Source organism: Podarcis liolepis (assembly GCF_965112155.1).
Source record: "Podarcis liolepis genome assembly, chromosome: Z".
Lineage (NCBI taxonomy): Eukaryota > Metazoa > Chordata > Lepidosauria > Squamata > Lacertidae > Podarcis > Podarcis liolepis.
Window position 1 is genome coordinate 20,184,762 of NC_139570.1, and position 17,156 is coordinate 20,201,917.

A 17,156-nucleotide genomic window follows, 5' to 3' on the forward strand; every position below is an offset into this window, starting at 1 on the left:
GGCAGCTGTGCCCATGGTAACTAACCAAGGATGCCAGGTGGTTAGGCCTGCTCCGTGGTAGAGCATCTGCTTTGCATGTAGAAGACTCCAGGTTCAAACCCCAGCATCTCTAGGGAGGGCTCAAAGAGACCCATCTGAAATCTTGTGAAGTGATAATGGCAATACTGAGCTAGATGCAGTTCTGCCTGTGCTAACTGTTTTCATTATTCCAAAGTCTTATTCCGTTTGCCATCAAGATGCATGCCACTTGAATCGGTTGCTCTTTTGCGTGACATAGCAGGGTGGGTTGGAAAGGAGAAGACTCACAGATGAGCTAGTCTGCACTGAAAAAGAGGTGACACAATTTCTCCCTAAAAGAGCACATAGAATCATTGAGTTGGAAGATACCCCGAGGGTAATCTAGTCCCTGACAGATGACCATTCCCCCTTTGCTTAAATACCTATAAGGAAAGAGAGCATGGGCACAGCCAGTTGGGGGGGGCAGGACTTTCGTTAGGGGGGTAGAACCAATGTGATTGGTCAGTTAGTTAAGTATTTCTATTGTTTTACTTGATGGGGGCAGCTGCCCCCTTGCCCCCCAACCTACATCCATGAAAGAGAGTCCACTACCTCCCGAGGGAGACCGTTCCACTGTCTAAACAGCTGTTACTGTCAGAAAGCCCTTAAGATGTTTGAAGGTGGCTCAGTATAAAGCAGTATAATATTGACTCCGTATAAGACAGTTTCCTGTGTTCCTATGCTGGCCAGCCTCTTGAGTGCCAGCTTTAAAAGGGGTTAAGGCAAAATCCTGGAGAATAAAGTTATCAGTGGTTACTAGCCATGACAGATATATGATACTTCTAAGTTGCTGGAGGTCACAAGCAGGAGAGGGCTACTGCAGCTGTTTTCCCTCCTACCATTAGGGTCCAGACCAGGATTTTCATACCAGGAAGCTGACCATCCTTGCAATCTATTCATAAGTAGACTAAAAGTATCGTAGTTAATAGGTTAAGCTGTCCAGTTTTAAATCCACAGTGCTCTGATTTATTGCGTACTGTATTCTATTTTGCCCTTTTGCTTGCTTTCCCCCTACTTTTTAAGAGACCAGCACATCCTTCTGAGATCTGGGAAGAGACTTGAGGTGTGTGGGCTGCTGCCTTTACTCAATTTATAAGAGAACCATCTGGGAAAAACAGGATGTGTTGGTCTCAATCCCTGGGTTTTCGGATGTTTGGAAGAATGCAAGCTGCTTTGATCTCCAAGTGGGATAAAACAGCTGGAAACTACCCCTGCCTGCCCCCAAGCAGTTTGTGTGTAGGATGAATCAAAGTGTACAGGGTGAACTCCTCAGCAATTTGTTAAATTAATTGATTTGGTGCATCCCCAGTTTTCCCCCTTTGGTTCTGGGGCTGTAGGTGACCAAAAGAAAAAGTGGGTGGCAACATCTACCAGAATATGATTCAACTGACAGTACTGCAGGGCTGTTGTGTTGCGGCTGGGCAAGTAAGCCCCAGCCAGTTTAGCCAGTGGTCAGGCATGTTGCAGGTTGTAGTCTAAAACATCTGGAGGGCACCATCTTGGCTCCTCCTAGTCTAGATTTACTGGCAGTAGAAACTGCAGGAGGGTAGACAGCTGTTGCACTCGTGTCCTGCTTGTGGGCTTTTCAAAGGTATCTGGTGTTGACTGCTGTGAGAACAGGCTGCTAGACTAGATGGGTCTTTGGTCTGATCCAGCAGGCTTTTTGTTATTATGCTCTGCGGGGTTCCAGGCATGAGTCTCTCCCAGCCCTGCTTAGAGATGCCAGGGACTAAACCTGGGACTTCTTGCATGCAAGCCAGGTGCTCTACCACTGAACTATGCCCTGTTTCCCATCTTGTGGCCTAAGTGAATCATGTGTTGTGCAAAGGACTCCCCCCATTCCTAAATCTAGGACTAATCAATTTAATGGCAAAGGGAGACAGATAGAGACAATGGTGAGAGACATAAATCTACCCTCTTTCTCCATTTTGTGCAGTTTTGCAAATTTCCCTTAGCTGCCACATCTTTAAAATAACACATTTCCAGAGTTCTCAGGAGCCACAAGAATGAGAAATGTGCTTTTCCTCTGGAAACCAATATTCTCCTCTGTCCCACAGTGTGAACTTTTTAGATCAGTGCACTTTAATCTTGGGTCTCAGTCCAGATGTTGTAACTCCTATCAGTCTCAGCCAGCTTAGCCAAAAGTAATGGGTGGTGGGAGTTATAAACCAACAAAATCTGGGGACCGAAGGTTGATGATGAATGCTGTGTAGGACCTTTTTGGCTCTGGAACACCAGAAAATATATCACACAGACAATTAAGAACTCAAGTCAGCTTTCTGCACATAATATTTATTAGAAGAACTGTTATGTAGAGATTAAACTTTTGGTTCAAAGAAAATAGGTTGGCAAGGACAACGAAGCAAAACATCTATATGACCTATATCTCCCTTCCCAAAGCAGCTTGCAGCGGTACGTGTCATTGAGGAAATAAAGCAATCAGTTAAACAGCTTCTGAAATCTTGCTTGTTGCTTGATAAAAATGTGTGCTCTAAAGCCTGCAGAAAAAGAAGTCAGCCTAGAAGTTAAATATTGACCATGGACTTCTAACAAAAGATCTTGCCCAAGTCACAAGGTTTTATTGCATGCTTGTGTACTAAGAATTGGTAATTTTCAGGAGCAGCAGGTATTTTAACTGGAGGCATATCTTTAAAACATATGAGGGGCATGTAAAGGAAAAATCTAATGTCTTGAAACTTGAACATGAAAGGTTTGATGAATACAGCAATTCACCATGCAAAGGTTTGCTGAAAGCTCTGCAAGAGTTTTGCCTTAAATTTCTGCAAGAGTTAAGTAGCTATAGCCTGAGGCTCAAAATCAAGAGGAAAAAAGTAGTTTAGGAGAAAAGGTCGTAAACATTTACCTGTGCTCCACGCTTTCTGGACACAGGTCTGGGTTTTCCAGCTCTGTGTCAAAGCAGTTATGTTTTTGTTTTGTCCCAATGCTTTCCCCAGGAAAATGTGTGTTTTACTACTGAATTAGAGCAAACAGCAATCTGGAAAATCTGATTGCCAGGTTTTCCTGGGGAAAGTGCCAGGAGGAAATAAATTACCTGGACCTGGAAAGACCAGACCTGTGCCTAGAAATGAGGCACAAAAGGGAGTGTGGATGAGCCCCAGCATATTTGCTACATAATGTTGTAATGAGCCAGCCAAAACACCCTGATGCTTGACAGTACTTTTGGGCAGAGGTAGAGGGTCTCACTCAGCAGGGAAAATGACCAACCACTCTCTGAAGTGAAGGAACAGACATTACCATCTAAAAAGCCCCCCATGAGAAGACTATTAAGTCTAGAGTCTAAAACGGTCACCACTATTTTTAGGTGCTGTAATAAGTTTAATATCTTGAGTTAAGATGGGTGGCCTTATTAATTAGCAGCCACAACAAACATTAATATTCTACTGGAGGCCTCTCAACCAGGCAGGCACACACCCCTCACACTATTCTCCAACTCCTACCCCAATGTCTCTTGTAAAAAATAAAATAAAAATCCACATTACTATATGGATTTTTTTAGTAACTGCCATGAATGACACCCATTCTGGTCAGTTTATCCCCAAATATCAACAATCTTCTCACTTCCTCCTTCAATTCTACGTACTTTCAGAGAGAGAGAAAGACAACCACCCGCACTACTTCATGATGATGGAGGCAGCGAGTGGGGACCTTAAGAGTCTTTGTGGGCCCAGGTGAATCAAAGGCACTTTCACATCCAAAGACAACACTTCAGTGACCCTGATCTAAAATTACCTAACTATACCACTGCATCTCCCAATATTTCACAAGTCAAATAAGGACACTCATGTGGACTATTCTCACACCAAAAATGATGACACAAGGGAACGCCTTTCATGCAGTCACTATTATGCACTATTGTGTAGGCCTGCCAGCTGTACATCTGTATGCATTTACCCTGTGAATAACCTGTTGAGCAGTTTGTATTTAAAAAAGAAGAAAAAGCTTAAGAATATTCAAACCCACAACAGAACTGAGGGCATTTACAGATTAGCTACAATGCAACTCAAACACATTCAGCAACATTTCCAGACAAGCAATTTTGGTGGAATGGAAGAAAAGCTACTGGATATATGAAGCTGTCCTACAATGAATGGGGACATGGGTCCTCTTAGTTCAGTAAATATCTGTGTTGCATGACAGTATTTGTCCAGGATCTTGGGATATGTTATCAATCACCTGCTGTTCATGATCCTTTAAAAACAAAACACCTGGAAATGACAGGAGTTCAACGTTATGCATATAAGGCATGTTTGAACTGAGCTACACCCATTCCGTATGTGCCAAGGGTGGCCAGTTCCACATAGCTCCAAAAGAGGAAATACATCATATGTGCACAAAAAGAACAGGTCACAGATTTGCATACAATTTGCACATGCTCATTTGTATGTCTAGCTAGAAATTTAGAAAGAATTAATATAATAGAAATATTATAGCCTATTGGGGTAGACGGTGTGACCTGTGCCTGCTCAGTTCTGCTGTCAAGGTGCTGTTGATGGGCTACTTCAAGGTTTCTGCAGATCTGCCTTCTTATAGTACTTTTCCTTTAAGCTTGGATCAGACAGTCCTTCAAAGAGAAAGTTGCATTCTTGGACATATGGCCACCCTCCCAGGTGTGCACGTCTCCATGTTGATTTTGTTTAAAAGCACCCCAAAATCAAAACAGAGGATGTTTTCAGACTGTCACTATTTTCAGGTGGAATTCAATCACATATCAGCAAATTCAGGCAGCACAATTAAATATGATTCAGCTCTCTCGTGCAACAAACTCGCTTCCTATCCTCCACCCCCCAAAAAAAATAACCTGCCCCCCCGTACTGATTGGAAAATGCATTGGAACATGCAGAATGACAATTGCCTGGTGTAACATTGTATAACTTAGCCACCAGAGACAGGATTTTTAAAGAGATTAATACCAGAAAATAAGAGCTGTCTCTGGAAGATAGGGACAATGTCTCCCCCTCTGCATCTCATTCAGTTTAGCACTTGGACGAGTTTATCAGAATGAAATGTGTCCCAACAAATCTTCTCAAAGACAAATGATCTGGAGGTGCTCAGCAGTTTATAATTTCCCAACACACTTTTCTCTGACTGGTGACACTGGCTTTTTGTTCCTATTTTGGAGCTGCCTGCCTGCCTTTTACTGGGTAGTAAAGTTAAATGAGTGTGTGTGATTTGCTTTCCCTAGGAAAAGGTGGCTAAAGAAGAGTAACATAAGAGCAGAGGAAGAACAGATGTTCGCTGGTCAGAAGGCAGTCAAATCATCCTGGCCCACGTGGGCTACGGTCTTCTCTTGGGTTAGGCTCTTCCGGCCAATGGAAATCTAAGAGAAAATTGGAGAATGAATGGACGATAATGAACTGGTTAGGCAATATACACAGCAAAGCAGTGGCACTCTGCAAAAGAAGGAGGAGGAGGAGGAGCAGCAGCAGCAGCAAGTGGTGTAAAACAGCACAGTGACAATATACCACCGCATACAGGCAACTACTGCAAAATTGAGCTGCTGCTGCTGCTGCCAGTCAATAGCCAAAGATGGGGGGGAGACTGACAACCATATTGGCTGCTACAACAGAGCAGCCATAGGAATAAGGGAAGCTGCCTTATCCTGAGTTAGACAGTTAGTCCATCTAACTCAGGCCTCATCCACACTTCCTCTTCTCCCACTGCTTTCCCCCAGGGAAAACAGCTTTTTAGCGTTTAGCTGGATCAAATTTGTGTTTCCTCCGCATTGACGTTTACTCTGATTCAGCACTGCAGAGTGAGTTTTCCCTGGGGAAGGAGTAGGGCAATTCTTTTTCAGGCATGTAAGAAGTGGAAGCATGGCTGAGCTCTCAGTATTGTCCCCCTTGGCTCTCCAGGGTTTCAGGCAGGGAGACATTCCCAGTCCTACCTAGAGATGCTGAGGATTGAACCTGGACCTGCTAACTGCAAAGTGAGCTACCAGTGAGCTATGGCCCTACCTCCTGGAGGGAGGAGATATTAGCAGGGCAGACAAAGACTGGCGAGACCAGGGTTCAAATCCTTCCACTCAGCCATGGAGCTTACTGGGTGACTATGGCCCAGTTACATACACTCAGCCTAATTCACCTCACCTGAGGATAAAATGGGCAAGAGAGAAAAGGATCACGTATAGTATCCTGATTTCCCTGGACTAGTAATAAGTAGTTTATGTGATCCAGATCCAGCTACATTATGAATCGCAGCCACACTGTGCCTGCATCATAGGTGCCAAGCATATTATTAGTACATAATTACAGCAGTTACAATGACGACGACAAAACATATCATTAGCATTCCTGGAATGCCTTAACAGTGTTGAAAGTATCTCACATTCCTTACCTGTAACATCCGACAATGCAGGACATTATTATCCCTATGTTGCTGATGTCAGGGACAGGGAATGTATCCAATGTTAATCGTACTAAGAGTAGGCCCATTGAAATGAATGGCTATGACTGACTTAGGTCCATTAACTTCACAAAGCCATTCCCAAGTAAAACAACCCACTGAATTTAAAGTTAAGCTGAGGCGAAAAGAGAAAAGAAAAGAAAATTCCCATTCCCGCACGCACCTCACACAAAAAATAATATTCTGCCATTTTTACTCCATTTTTTAAAACGTGTGTGTATGTGTGTGTTTTGGCTGCCATTTAATTCCCAAAATGCTTCAAAATGCAGCTAAGGCCAGGGCACTGTGAAGGGCGCAAAATGGTGACCTGACTGCCAATACAGTTGATCCTGCTGCTGCTAAGCCATGGGCGTGTGTTTGCAGGAGGGAGAAGCTGTGCTATTGCTACCACTTACAGTGAGGTCTGCTCTGTAAGAAACTGTTGGAGAATTTACTGTATCCTGGGGGGTGATTGGTTTTTGCTTTGTTTTGTTTTTGGGTTTTTTTTGCAGGGTGGGATGTATCCTCCCTGCAAATTTCAAAAAAAACCTTTGAATAAAAAGGAGAAGGGAAAGAAACCGTTGGACAATTTTTCCTTCCCCTAATGAAATTCAGTGAAATGTCCCCTAAATTACTCTGCCTGTAGATAGGGTGGAAAATTCCAATATAGACCACGTGTGTACAGCACTAGTTAAAAGTTATAGATAGTTAGATATAATCAGCACTATTTCTGTTTCGGTATTTAGCCTCTGCCTCAGTGTTTTTTCAACCATGGGTCTCATTCCAGATGCTCCAACTCCTATCGGCCCCAGCCAGATTAGCCAGTGGAAAGGGATGATGGGAGTTATAGTCCAACATTATCAAGGGAACCAAGGTTGAAGATCAGTGCTGTATACTGTACTACTGTATTTCCCTCCTCCTGTCCTCTACCTCTCCATCCCATTTTAATGCTTCAGAGGAAAGGACCCACTCACTTAGAAGAGCCTCTCGTAGCACTTATCACAGTGGACAATGTCCCGGTGAATGAAGATTTTATCCAGGAGATCTCCCATTGGCTTGTGACAAATCCCACACTGTGGAGAGAGAAAGAAGAAATAGCTGCAATTGAAATATGCCCCCAAAAAAGAAGGGTCTATACAGAAGAATCCCACACTGGTAGGGTGGCAGCATACAAAAGAAGATATTTATTCACACATCTTGGTTGGACAGGCAGCAAGCTTGTTAATATTTTCAAATATTGCACATCAGTTATACAGCCACACAAAGAACAGGTCTTGTGAAGATTCTGAAACACACCGAATGCTAAATTTCCTTGAATTACCATCTGCAGTAGGGATGGTGGAGACAGCTGGAAGATCTGCTTCCCCATCTTACACAGGAAGGTCCTCCCTTCTCTCTCCTCCATCCCGGTTGCCGAGCTTTCAACTTTCAGCTGCTCCTTCTCCTTCCTCGTCCTTCTCTTCTGTCTGGGGCTGCCAAACTGTACCAGATACTGACAGAGCCCAGGGACTCATAGCAGATAATAAATTGGGTAACCAAAACCCTACTTTTGTGCCTGGTCTTGGTGTGATGAAATAAGACATCTTGATACTTGTATACTATTGTTTTCAAAGGTTTCCAATTAATAAGTGTGAGGTGGTTCCCAAATGATATAACCTCCCCATTTTCCCCCTTGCCATATAGATACGCATGACTTGTGGCAAAAAGAGGGACCTACCCGGAAGCAGTACTCATGGCAGCAGATTCTGAGGTTCTCAATAGTTATCTTAGCACAGTTGCGGATCTCACGGCCACAATAAGTGCAGATGTCTTCAGTTGGCCTGAAGTAAAGGAGGAGGAGGACTTAGGAATGCATATAAGGGGAATGGGTTAACCACCACCAACTTGCCCATCAAGTGTCACTGCTCTTGACTGAAGCCTTCCTCTTGACTGATTTAAATGAACAAAAACAAACATCAGGAGATATGATGCTCAGTTGTCCACAATGCTGTATTTTTTCTTGCCTTCCCTACACAAGGCCATGGAACTTATAGCCTCTACATCTAAACAACATCTTGCGTTTCCCCAGATTTCCTGCTTTTCCAATTTTGTGCAAAAGTTTTTTTAAAAATCTAAATCTAGTGAAAGAAAGAAGAAAAAAATGCATGAGAAAAAAAGAGGAAAATAACTTTGTGTGAGCAACCCAATAGGCTCCTTATATAAAAACCTTTTTTTAAAAAATTGCCCCTTAGCTCCAAAGTATGTAATGTTGTCCCTTTGTAGGAATTATCTCTTGGACATTGTAATTATTTGTTATAATGAAGCTTTCCAGGTTGACAAACGGTCCTACCTTTTCGGGGGGCTGCTATTCAGAAAGCTGGCACTGCTATAGCTTGTCCTCTCCAGTTCAGACAAATCAGCCAGGCTGCGACTGGGAGATGAAGGTAAGAATAGATCATTACATGTACAACATTACATGTACAACTTAAGGGTTAATTATTTTAGTGTTAAAGTCATCTAACCAAGAAGGGGGACAGGTGGAGGTGTTACTTAGCAAGTAGGCAGAATGGCATGATATTTGCTGAGGTAGCACATGCCCTGATTGGCTGTGTAGTTCTGAGGGAGCTTTTCCTCTGTAGGCTTGGTTGAATGTCTGCCTGCTATGTACAAACCTCTCTGTTCTTTTTTCCTTAAAGTATAGCCTGTTTTCATTCAGTTTTCCTCATTAAAGTGTGATCAGGATTTTCTCTCTCTCTGGACCCTATCTGTGTTACTCAAGTGACTTTGCAATCAAATATTGCATACAAGGAGGATCATTTAAATACACAAATATTTATAGATTGCAAGGAGCAACACTGAGAGATTATGGCAGGCTGAGAGAGGTTGCTTTTATGCTGGAGTACCCAATGTCCTGGAGGCTTTCCCATTTTGAATTAAAATGGATATCCCACACAACCTTTATTACAATGTTATTCTATAATGTTTACTCACAAATATAGCCACCTTCAGTGAAAGGTCCCTCTAACAGTAATAAAAAGGTTTCCTGTTGGAAATTCTCTGTTGACCACAGCAGAAAGATTACTAACTGCCTCATGCAATAGCCTTTCTTAATTCTTCAGTGTCCTACTATTTTACTAAATAGGAAAGAAAAGGGAACAAGAGTGGAAGTCATTATTTAAAGCTGTCCCCCTGTAGGACAGGACACTGAGCCAATTAAGAGAAGCTTTTCAAGGGTAATTCATTTCTAGTCTCCCAGGATAGGATAAAGACTGGCAAACCGGGAACCTTTAATTAAAGGCAAAGGAGCCCCCTAAAGCCTCAATAGCAACTTTTCCTGTTGACACTGGCTGGGTTAGTGCGATAAGGCTTGCATCTTATTGCACCCAAACATAAAATGTCATAAATCAGAACTGAAAAAGCACTGATGAACAATACAGAAAGCACTGGTCTGCAATGGCCTAACACTGATATTGTCTAGATGCTCTGCTGAAAGTGAGTGAACAAAGGATGGTAATTCCAAGGCAGGCTCTAATTTGGAAACATCCAGGGGAAGTCAGAGATATTTCTGATTTCCCACATAGATGCTAGCTCTCCAAAGCAACTCTATGCTTCATCCCCTCCTATATCCATGCCTTTTCTCATCTACTACATCATCAAATTTGGGGAAACTATCTGAGGCATCTTCTGCATGTGTGGGACCATTTTTTGGGTCATCAGAGCCAAAGTAGCCAAAGACAAACTAACAAAACGTTTTACACACAGATTTATCCATACATAAAAATGACATAGGTTTACATGCTGCAGAGGCAATCATAGATGCACCCATCCACTCCATATTTCGTCCCCTTACCTATTGTAACGTGGTGAGGATGACAACTCCGTGCTGTTGACTGATTGCTTCACGAAGAGAAGGCCTTTGCTAAAAATGGCAAGAAACAGATTTTGAACAGGTTGTTTTATACATCTATCTATCTATGATCTGTCTATCTACGCATGCCTGGCATGCTCTGGTCCATGGGGTCACGAAGAGTCGGACACGACTAAACGATTAAACAACAATATCTATCATCTATCTATCATCTATCTATATCATCTATCTATCTATCATCTATCTAATCTATCATCTATATCTATCTATCATCTATCATCTATCTATCTATCTATCTATCTATCTATATCATCTATCTATCATCTATCAATCAATCAATCAATCAATCATCTGTCTATCATCTATCTATCTATATTATATTATTTCTATCCATTTTTAATTGCTTTTAATGATAATTTTTTCTATGTTTTAGCAGGGGGGTGGGTTCCATCTGTAAACCACCTCAAGGCGGAAGTGGAGTATAAATATTTGTAGAAGTAGAATAACAAAGTTTACTTCAGATAAGACAGTATAAGAGTCTGTGACGTATAGTGTTTCAAGCAGGCAAGTCCATTTTGGTGACCTAATCTAGCCTGCCGGTTGCGTTAATCCGGCCCCTGTGGTAGTATTTCTTGGGTTAAAATCCTAAAAAAAGCTCAACAACTTCCAACTTCAATCCAGAAAAAAAGGTCAACAACTTTGGTTGGCCCTTTGGTCGGCCCCCATGGCCCTTCACTTCATCAAATCTGGCCCTCTTTGAAAAAAGTTTGGACACCACTGGTTTAGAGAGTGCCAAACAAGGAGCAGGAACAGCCACATTCAGATCCCTAGCTAAGCCATGAAGGTCACTAGAGGGGTGTTCCAATGAATCCCCTCATGGTTTGAAAGCATGTGTGAAGGGCACATGAGGTTGCAATGAATAACCCTTGCCTGCCCTTGCTGATGATGCATGCAGCAGCCTTGCTGTATGTTTGGTGGCAGTGCAAAGGGGCGATATATGGCTACCGATGAATACTACTACTACTACTACTACTACTACTACTACTACTACTACTATTACTGTTGTAAAACCTATAGCCTGCCTCTCCTCCAAGGAACTCAAGGTGGCATACATGTTTCTCCCCATTTTATCCTCGCAACAACCCTGTGAGCTAGGTTAGGTTGAGAGGATGTGGCTGGCTGATGTCCACCCAGTGAGTTTCAAGGGTGAGTAGGGATTTGAACCCCAATCTCCCAGATCTCAGTCCAGTACTCTAACCTCTGCACCACATAGACTCATGCATGCTGGACTCCTCCACAGTGCCATATTATGGCTGGTGGAGGGCTGTTTGAAGGGTGAAGATAGCCAGTGCAACCTCCTCATGAGCCCTTCTCAGGTGACTCTGGGCTAGCCATGACCTCTCTCAGGCTGGATCTAGACACATCAAAAAAGTGATTCAATTAAACACGTTGTAGACTTCATACAGGGAAATCCCATTGGTGAAAAACGGGACTCCACAGGGTTTTATCTTTACCAAAGTAGCTGAGTCCTCCGTCTAATCTACCTGACAGGGTTGTAGTGCCAAATCAGTGTAGGAGAAAGGGGAACTTGTATAATATCCTGATCTCCTTAGAACATAGAGATGAAGGCGAGATTCTGGAAGTGCTGAAATGAAGGCCACATTCTGGGAACCACTAAGCAGTTCTGTCACTGTATTAATGTCACAGGCAGTGTACAATGACTTGTGGGAGCGAGTAGCCATGAAAACTAGCTTCCTCTTGACCTCCACTTTTTACCTTGATGTGGTGGGGTCTGAGTCATAACCAGAGGCTGAAGGATTCTTAAGCCGAGAGGAAGCTGCCGCAGCCCTCTCATCTGAATTCCTGTCAAGGGAAAGGAAATTAGATAAGCAGCACATCTAATTAGATATCAGCTCAGGGGCATGTGTTAGAGAAGGGTAGACATTCAGAGTGGCATCCCTGCTGTATCCCCTCATTGCCTGAGCAGCCATTAATGAATGTTTGGTACAAGGGCTAGGTGTAGAGAGTCCAAGAAACATCAGCACCGGTCACCTCCACAACATAAATTTAAAGCACATGGCTTCCCACAAAGAATCCTGGGAACTGTAGATACAGGGAACCTCATGGAGATACAGTTCCCAGCACTATGAACAAACTAGGGCCAAATAACTGTGCCAGCAACCATAAATTTAAAGCTTTGGCAGGTTGTTATGGGTGAATAACAACCTGTTTAACCACCTCATCTTTACCTTCTGATATCTGTGTCACAGATGTCCTTATAGAAAGGCACCCTGTGGCTCCTTGGGGAGCCAATTATTGGGCCATCTCTGAAGGGGTAGTAGGACATACTGGGAAGAAACAGATATATCAGTGTTAGCAAAACAGCAAGAAATGTAAGAACAAATGAGATGACGCCTTTTATGGGTTGTCTCTAAATAACCAAAGAGAGCTATCAAAGTACATGTGCAAAGAGAGCTATCAAAGTACACCCATTCCTACATTTTAAAGAAATCAAGGCCCTTGTTTTGATCCATATACATTTTTATTCATTATGCAGATGCCCCTGTTCCTTTTGGATTAACCTTTAGTTGTTCCAGTAAAATATGCTTTGCCTTTTGCTTTGTGCTTCTAAAGCACATTAAGCTCAGTTCGTGAACATGTTTCTCTGATAATAGTCACCACCAACAAAATATGGCACTGCATAATGCTCCTGGAAGCCAGCCATGTCCTTTTCCAGGACACGGCTTCCCACTCCCACAATTTCCCGTTCTTTCCCCCTAACAAACCAGCCAGTATTCCATGATCACTGAACATGCTAAGTCCCCATTTGCCCATTTTGGATTACCTCACCCCTACATTAGAGGATTTATTGTACTTCTATAAACCTTGATGTTCCCTCAAGCCTAGAACTAACTATGATGGCTATTATCTGCTTCCACTGTCAAAAGGCAGTGTGTTTCTGAATTCCCGTTTCTGGAAACCGCAGGAGAGGAAAGGGCTACTGCCCTCAGGCCTTGCTTGTGGGCTTCCCACGGACATCTGATGCGCCAGTGTAAGACCAGAGTGGACTAGATTGACCATTGGCTTCACCCAGCTGAGCTATTCTTACGTTCTCTGTCTTGTACACAGACTGTACCATTTTGGATGGACAAAGATGGATACTTGAAGAATGAGTTTGCTATTGGTGCATAGAATTCTGGCATGAGAAGTAACTACGTCAGCCACATATTTCAAAATGTTCTGCAGGACAAGCATGCTGCAGGGATAAGAAGAAGTTCAGCTAAACCACTGTTTTGCTCGCAGAGGGTTGAACAGGATTGCACACAAGCATGGGATTAGCAAGGTTAGGATAATGGTGATGCCTATTACGATAATGCTATCCATGGCAACTGAGCTGATTTTTCCTCCCTACTGTTCTGAAGCCATCACCACTGATGTTCTTGCATATCCTGCCTCTATCATGTTATCTGGTTGTGATGATTCATAAGTTACTGCTTTCACTGGCTTCTGAAGACTCTTTTTACTATACAGACCAGAATCCAACTGATCTGAGCCAGGTTATAAGATTCTCAGGTCCAATTCCCACACAGCTTTCACTCTACTGTTCTCTATGGATTTCTTACTTAGGTCTTTTGGACTGTTCAAAGCCTCTTTACCTTCCACTGTTGAATGCTTGGTTGTTCAGGTATGATGTTATCTCATGACTGATCTCCAACTTTCTGGCATTGGATGGCTGGTTGCTCAGATATGATGACATCCCATGCCTAGTCTCTGATCTGATGGTATTGTTGGGTTGGCAATCCAGATATGACGATCTCCTGTGACCTCTCTCCAACACACTGGGGTTGTCCATATAGGTTGGCATCTTATGACTTGTCTCTGACATGCCCAAAATAACCCCCCTGGAGAGACTGAAAGAAATCCTAATTGTCATCATAGCAAGATCTCTCAGAGGATGACTCTGTTGCCTATCTGCCATGATTAACTATTGGAGTTGTTAATCCATAAAACATGGAGAATCTCAGCACCATGTTTGATTTACAAGAAAGAATGTTGTCTCCTCTGTCCAAAGCTGAGGGGACAGCAAGATGGTTTGCAAGTCCTGGCATATAACGGTGGATAAATTTATCCAGATGGAAAGCAGCTGGAGGAAAAGGAAGCCCACAACATCTGGTGGTGCTAACAATGTGAAATAGTTTGCAAAATTGCAAACTATTTTATTGCTGAGGAGGAGGAGGAAGAGTCAAGGACAAAGAAGGCAGCAATCCAAAGCAGAAATCAATAGATCTCACATCCAAGTGATAAAGAAGGAAGTTTTAACCAGTCTGAAAAATAAGGGAAAGTGCCAGAAAGATAAACTGCACCACCGTTTTTTTTAAGCCACCAGATCAGCTAAATCCTATAGAAAAAATAGAACAAGTTAGTCCCAACGAATCCCCCTTGCTTTTAATGGAACTGTTGGGACTAACTTTAGCTGGATTTGGAGCTAAAGAATGATGAAAGCTTAATGAGAATAAAAACAAATAGCCAAAATATCAAATCTAATGAAGTTTGTTCAGTAGACATGTTTTGGTTTTTTTCTAAACCAGATTGCCATTCTGGAATTTTTGGCTATTTGAAATAAATTCAGATCAGCAGGATGCAAAGGTATACCCATGGATGCTGAAAGAACTAGATGAGGAACTTTCAGAGTTACCAGCATCTATTTGGAGAACTCAGTGGAAGATGGATGAAAAGACTGTAGAAAGGTAAATAATGCACCATGAACATGATATTTCACATTCTAAATAAAGGCCTTGGCACAGTCCTACACAACATATGAAGAAGTTAATATCCTCCTCTCGTTCTGACTGAAAATCTGACCTGTGTTTTGGTTTCTAACAGATTAACAAAACACACAATAGGTCACAATATGCTTATTGCCGGTCTAAGATTAGGTGATGTTCCGATTTCTCATTAACCTCTTCTGTCAGCGTGTTTGTCAAATTAGCTAGTGCCACAAAACTGAGGACTGTAAACAATAAGAAGAATAGGATTAGGTTTAAAAACGATTGGCAGCAAAGAAGTAATATAAAATGAGAAGACCCAACTATGTAAATATGCCAGAAGAAAATAACGCAACAAGAGAAACTTGTTCCACAGCACAGTTCCACAGGACAGGCAAGTTGAAAAATACGAATACTACACCCAGTTTTGATTGCCGCTTTAAGAAAGGTGTAAAATTCATAACACAAACAAATTTAAATGGATTCACAAGACAGGAACAAATGAGATCAACTGCCAGAATGTTTGGGAAGGGACTCAAGAATTCAAGATTCTGAATCTAGAAAGATGAAGATTAATGATTTGCAACTTTCATATAACAAGGGAAAAAAGTGAAGCAACTGCTTTCTCTTTTGCCAAACATGGAAAAGACAAGAGGCAACTGAACTGAAGTCATAGCAGGTGAATATTTGTTTCACTGTCCTAACCATCATGACCTTGCCCGTACACTAAGATCTGCACTGAAGGCCCTACTTGTGTGCCTACTGGAATGGCTGATTAGGCTGATGTGTGCAACAGAGAGTCACGGAACTCCCTTCTGAATGACTTATGCATGCCCCCCTTTGGCACAGGTTTTCGAGCAGGCCCTGAAAACATCTCTCTTCACTGCTAGAGCGGTGGAACCTTCTGCATGCAAAGCAGATGCTCTACTACCTCTTCCTGTTGCTTATACTCAGCATGTGGCATTTCTCTGTTTGTGGTGAAATAACCCATCAAATTTAACATGCCGTCAGCATAAACCACAATTTTGCATGCTGACGTAACTCGTGAGAGGGTGTGCACTGAGCACGCAATTCCTGCTTGCTGTCTTCTATGGATGCACAGCTAGGGAAGTGTTGTGGGCGAAGTTATAAAAAGTATTCATCCAAGTATTCATCCTCTTCAGTGGAGAGATAAAATCTATCAGAAGCTTGCAGCAGCAGCAGCAGCAGCGACCCATTATGTAAATTTACTAATTAACTGAGACTCTCACATTACCTGCTGTTTCTTGGCCCCTGCCCTACTCCTGTCCATTTCACAGCAGCCTCAGACATAGAAACCAAGTAGGTGCGTGCGGAACAATAAAACAATGGAGAAAGAGTTTTGTTTGCTTTGTTTTCTCATGGCAGGATGCTCTTAAAGAACAAGATAAGAGGCAGGGAGGTGGAAATGGCAACCCTACTGTGCACTGGTGGGAGGGGGGATGATATTTTTACAACAGGGATGGGGAACCTGTGGTTCTCCGAGTGTTGCTGGATTCCAACTTCCATCAGCCCCAGTCAGCATGGCCAATGACCGTGGGTGATGGGAACTGTAATCTAACAACAACTAGAGGGTCATAGGTTCCCTGCTGTAAGTCCTGCTGTAGTAGAAATGTAAATAATACTCAATGGTTTTAAAAGAGGTTAAGATTATCTGTACCTGCTGGCCACAATGGTGATGTTCTCCCTCCACTGCTCCTCTGAATACCAGTTGCTGGGAAGTGCAGGTGGGCAGAGTGCTATTGCACTCATATCCCACTTGCGGAATTCCCACAGGCATCTGGTTGGCCACTGTAAGAACTAGACTAGATGGGCCTTTGACTCACCTTGCATGCTTATTCCCTATGTTGCAGATGTGGATGCCAAGGTTGAAAGCGAAAGAGAGAGTAGCTTGCTGAAGGCCACCTAAGTCAGTTTATGGTAGAGACAAGATTTCAATCTGGGACTCTCTATGTTTCTGTTGGGAACTGGAGTCCATTGACATCTGGAGAGCTATGGGCTCTCTGGTAATGCAGCATCTTCCCAGGCCACAGCTCAATCATGAAACTATGAGATCAGTGAGGAAG

At 42.7% G+C, this 17,156-nt stretch overlaps 1 protein-coding gene and 1 long non-coding RNA gene across 14 annotated transcripts in view; one reads left to right on the top strand and one right to left on the bottom strand.

Annotated features, from left to right (window-relative positions):
- Window positions 1-17,156, top strand: part of LOC310698098 — a 384,750-nt gene that overhangs the window by 266,167 nt on the left and 101,427 nt on the right. The window lies entirely within an intron of this gene.
- The window catches only part of ZNF185 (zinc finger protein 185 with LIM domain), a 69,469-nt gene continuing 54,646 nt past the window's right edge, over window positions 2,334-17,156 (bottom strand). For 8 of the 13 annotated variants that reach the window (XM_083484681.1, XM_083484677.1, XM_083484682.1 and 5 more), the window contains 8 exons: window positions 13,963-14,217; window positions 12,556-12,654; window positions 12,083-12,169; window positions 10,289-10,357; window positions 8,789-8,869; window positions 8,177-8,279; window positions 7,434-7,532; window positions 2,334-5,395 (listed from right to left, as the gene is read on the bottom strand). In XM_083484681.1, coding sequence (XP_083340807.1) covers window positions 7,434-7,532; window positions 8,177-8,279; window positions 8,789-8,869; window positions 10,289-10,357; window positions 12,083-12,169; window positions 12,556-12,654; window positions 13,963-14,217 — 793 coding nt within the window. In that variant the 3' untranslated portion in view covers window positions 2,334-5,395. The remainder of the gene's footprint in view (window positions 5,396-7,433; window positions 7,533-8,176; window positions 8,280-8,788; window positions 8,870-10,288; window positions 10,358-12,082; window positions 12,170-12,555; window positions 12,655-13,962; window positions 14,218-17,156) is intronic. The other 5 variants (XM_083484672.1, XM_083484674.1, XM_083484683.1 and 2 more) reach the window with 2 other exon arrangements.